The sequence below is a fragment of the Salvelinus namaycush genome, unplaced genomic scaffold (assembly GCF_016432855.1).
Source record: "Salvelinus namaycush isolate Seneca unplaced genomic scaffold, SaNama_1.0 Scaffold40, whole genome shotgun sequence".
NCBI lineage: Eukaryota > Metazoa > Chordata > Actinopteri > Salmoniformes > Salmonidae > Salvelinus > Salvelinus namaycush.
The window spans coordinates 32,501-37,858 of NW_024061008.1; the positions used below are offsets into that span (position 1 = coordinate 32,501).

At 38.4% G+C, this 5,358-nt stretch overlaps 1 protein-coding gene across 1 annotated transcript in view; it reads left to right on the forward strand.

Annotated features, from left to right (window-relative positions):
- The window catches only part of LOC120041033 (copine-4-like), a gene marked incomplete at its 5' end in the record, with an annotated part of 25,172 nt that extends 24,835 nt beyond the window's left edge, over nucleotides 1-337 (forward strand). The window contains one exon of the mRNA XM_038985997.1: nucleotides 206-337. Within this exon, the coding sequence (XP_038841925.1) occupies nucleotides 206-337 (132 nt within the window). The remainder of the gene's footprint in view (nucleotides 1-205) is intronic.
- Nucleotides 338-5,358: the final 5,021 nt, after the last annotated feature.

The window sequence follows — 5,358 nt, forward strand, 5'->3', positions numbered from 1 at the left end:
GAGAGAGAGAGAGAGAGAGAGAGAGAGAGAGAGAGAGAGAGAGAGAGAGAGAGAGAGAGAAAAAAAAGTGAGAGAGAAAAAGAGAGAACGATGTTGGTGTACTCAATGTACAGTTAAAATGACCCGCAAAGTCTTTGAGGTGTGTATAATGTCTGTGTGCGTGTACGCGTGTGTAATATGTGTGTGTGTTTGTGTGTTTCCCTAGGCGTCCCCGGCTGCGCTAGCTAAGAGTGTGTTAGCGGAGGTGCCCAATCAGGTGGTGGATTACTACAACGCAAAAGGACTGCATCCAAAATGTCTGTCTGACTATGACGAATCTACCAGACACCCATTATAAACACACACACACCCATTATAAACACACACACACCCATTATAAACACACACACACCCATTATAAACACACACACACCCATTATAAACACACACACACCCATTATAAACACACACACACCCATTATAAACACACACACACCTATTATAAACACACACACACCATTATAAACACACCCATTATAACACACACACCCATTATAAACACACACACACCCATTATAAACACACACACACACCCATTATAAACACACACACACCCATTATAAACACACACACACCCATTATAAACACACACACACCCATTATAAACACACACACACCCATTATAAACACACACACCCATTACACACCCATTATAAATCTACCAGACCCTTCAGTCCCTGATCACACAAACACACACATTATAAACACACACACACCCATTATAAACAGAAACACACCCATTATAAACACACACACACCCATTATAAACACATACACACCCATTATAAACACACACACACCCATTATAAACACACACACACCCATTATAAACACACACACCCATTACACACCCATTATAAATCTACCAGACCCTTCAGTCCCTGATCACACAAACACAGACATTATAAACACACACACACCCATTATAAACACACACCCACCCATTACACACCCATTATAAATCTACCAGACCCTTCAGTCCCTGATCACACAAACACAGACATTATAAACACACACACACCCATTATAAACACACACCCACCCATTACACACCCATTATAAATCTACCAGACCCTTCAGTCCCTGATCACACAAACACAGACATTATAAACACACACACACCCATTATAAACAGAAACACACCCATTATAAACACACACACACCCATTATAAACACACACACACCCATTACACACCCATTATAAACACACACACACCCATTACACACCCATTATAAACACACACACACCCATTACACACCCATTATAAACACACACACACCCATTACACACCCATTATAAACACACACACACACACCCATTATAAACACACACCCACCCATTACACACTCATTATAAACACACACACACCCATTACACACCCATTATAAACACACACATGCCCATTATAAACACACACACCCATTATAAACACACACAAACCCATTATAAACACACACACACCCATTGTAAACTCCCATACACCCATTATAAACACACACACACACCCATTACAAACACACACACACATATTAAACACACACACACACATTATAAACACACACACACACATTATAAACACACACACACACATTATAAACACACACACACACACACACACACACACATTATAAACACACACACACACACACATTATAATCATACATACACCCATTATAAACACACACACACCCATTATAAACACACACACCCATTACACACCCATTATAAATCTACCAGACCCTTCAGTCCCTGATCACACAAACACAGACATTATAAACACACACACACCCATTATAAACACACACCCACCCATTACACACCCATTATAAATCTACCAGACCCTTCAGTCCCTGATCACACAAACACAGACATTATAAACACACACACACCCATTATAAACAGAAACACACCCATTATAAACACACACACACCCATTATAAACACACACACACCCATTACACACCCATTATAAACACACACACACCCATTACACACCCATTATAAACACACACACACCCATTACACACCCATTATAAACACACACACACCCATTACACACCCATTATAAACACACACACACACACCCATTATAAACACACACCCACCCATTACACACTCATTATAAACACACACACACCCATTACACACCCATTACACACCCATTATAAACACACACATGCCCATTATAAACACACACACACCCATTATAAACACACACAACCCCATTATAAACACACACACACCCATTGTAAACTCCCATACACACATTATAAACACACACACACACCCATTACAAACACACACACATATATTAAACACACACACACCCATTATAAACACACACATACACATTATAAACACACACACACCCATTATAAACACACACACACACACACACATTATAAGCACACACACACACACACATTATAATCATACATACACCCATTACAAACACACACACACACACACTTTATAAATACACACACACCCATTATAATCATACATACACCCATTATAAACACACACACACTGCATACAGTAGTGTAGCCCAGAAAAGTAGTTTGATCTGGTGGTTTCACTACGTAATTACTACGTATTACTACGTATTACTGCATGCTGGCCTAATGGGTTTTATCACACACACACACACATGCACACACACACACACACAGGCACACACGCACACACACACACACACACACACACACACACACACACACACACACACACACACACACACACACACACACACACACACACACACACACACACACCTTTTAAAGGTGACTTTCAATATTTTTCAACAATATTACATACAGTATAGGTTAATTGAAGTTTAGTAAGAGTTGTACCTTATCATAATAACCATCATAATAATGAGGGCCTACTAGTCCATAGTTTAGGGTTCTGGTAACATAGGAGACTTTGTAAACAAATAATGTGTAGCTTCAAATCATGTTTAAAGAGCGACTGAACCAAATAACCAACTTCTCCAATTGAAAACGACCTATGTAGCATCAATGAGTCAGAAACATTTGTTATTGAGTCAAAATTGACTACAAAGTGTAAATAGGGTAATTTTGGTCATAAAGTCAGTACCGTCCAAAACAAAGATTGGTGAAATGTAAGGAATCTAGGTTACGTAACAGTTTTCCTTGGGTTGAGTTCATTTCAATCCTGCTCACAGCTGGCAGCACCCAAGTAATCATCAATTCTGAGCACAGGTGCAAAAAACCCGATCATTATGCGCACACTGACCGTGGTAAATCTGGTTTGACTTTGGATATCACTATGTGTCTAGTTAGGGACCATCAATAAATTACACAATGTACAATATTTTTGGACAATGTGAAAACATTTCAATAGCTCCAAATTTATATTACTTAAAAACCTCTAACAAACTATAAATTGTAGCAATTAATATACAAATATTGAAAGAATGTCATGAGAACTAAAAGATGTGCAACATGAAAATATTGTACCATTTACATTGTGTAATTTATTGACGGTCCCTAACTAGCCCCAGAGATAGACTATCAAAAGTTAAACCACCTTTTCCCCTGTCGCACACCAGCCGACTGAAGCTAATTGGTTAAAGGCCTAGCCCAGGATACTTCCAGGCACAATACTTGAGCCCTATACTACGAATCAGGTTTGAGGAGTTAGCGAGGCAACTTTGGTCAACTCTGAGTTCATCTCTGGATAACCGATCCTACGAAAGTGGCTCACCTTTTAGCCAGGGAAATTTCTATGGCAATAAATCCTTCAGAACTAACTTGCTCCGGGGCAGGCTAACTCACGGCTAACTCCACTTACCCTGAATGAAATGACTGATATGCGAGTCGAGGACCAATGAAATCAGATTCCCTCCCTCTCGCAAAGATCATGTCATCATCCCCTTCAGGAGGACGTCTGATTAAATATTTTATGAATCAAATGTTTTGGGTTAAAATTTGTCAGATTAAAATACCTATCATATTACACATTTAGAAATGACAGGATGCATTTGAAAGTTCACGCACGGTAAAACTTTTGCATGACTGTGTACGATACAATTACTTTATTGATAGGGGTGGAACAAAAGGTGATTGTGTACTGATAAGCACATCCAAAGCACATCACAAGAAATACACAAACACAAGAGACACCCACATCAAAGAACTCCTCCAAGAACCAAATCTGGTTCTCAGTCTCATTTCCTAATGAGGAGGGTTAAAACCCAAAACTAAATCAGTTCAGACACAATTTTAAATCATGTTGCTCTCGTGCCTCATTCCTTCAGCACGACTTATACATTTCATATAGAAGACAGAACTATTTGCATGTGGAAATGTCATGGGATGCATTTTATCTGTTGTTTATGTTTTTGTTGGTGGCCCGCTCTTTGATGGTATGCACATTTTACAGAGTGTGGATTTTAAGGAGTTAGGATTATATACTGTAACGTGTTATATACGTCCTTTTCTACAGGTTTGTTGAGAGTTTGCTAAATAAATAAATAACTAAAACTGTATTAATTTAATAACCTTCTTTATTAACTTGTAAAGCTTTTGAGTGAATAGGTCTGTCTGTCTGTCTGTCTGTCTGTCTGTCTGTCTGTCTGTCTGTCTGTCTGTCTGTCTGTCTGTCTGTCTGTCTGTCTGTCTGTCTGTCTGTCTGTCTGTCTGTCTGTCTGTGTGTGTGTGTGTTACTGTTTCACATTACAGACCAGATCACATCACAGTACAGATGCCCTTGTCTCTGTGTGACTCTGTCAGTTTGTTCAGTCTGTCTGTCTGTCTATCTTTCTGTCCATCTGTGCAGTACTGCTTGCGCTGCTGACTATAGCCTGATATACAAACTATACACACATACAGCCAGGTCCAACATGATTGGTCCCCTTGATAAAGACGAGCAATGATTGGATGAGCAAAACATGGTAAATAATCAAATAAATAACTCAAACTGAGCTATATTGTATTCTCAGAAAATTATATTATTTTAAACTAATACATTTGCTCAGAGAAAGATATTTTGTTTAACAAGATTTTTAATTTTTTTAAAGATAGATGTCCAAATTATTACCACCCCTAAAGATTCTCATAAATAAAATTAAACAAAATTCAATCTCCATTAACATTCCACCTATTACATTTTGTTTTTAAATCTCAGTTTAAGGAACTGTATTGTGGCCTTCCATGGCTTCCTGTTTCAAAGGGGTATAAAATGAGGTAACACATTTAAAATCACTATTTTAGCCATCACCATAGGAAAAGGCAGAGAGTTCACAAACAAAAAAGAGACAAATGTTTGTTGACCTTTAAAAATCTGGCAAATT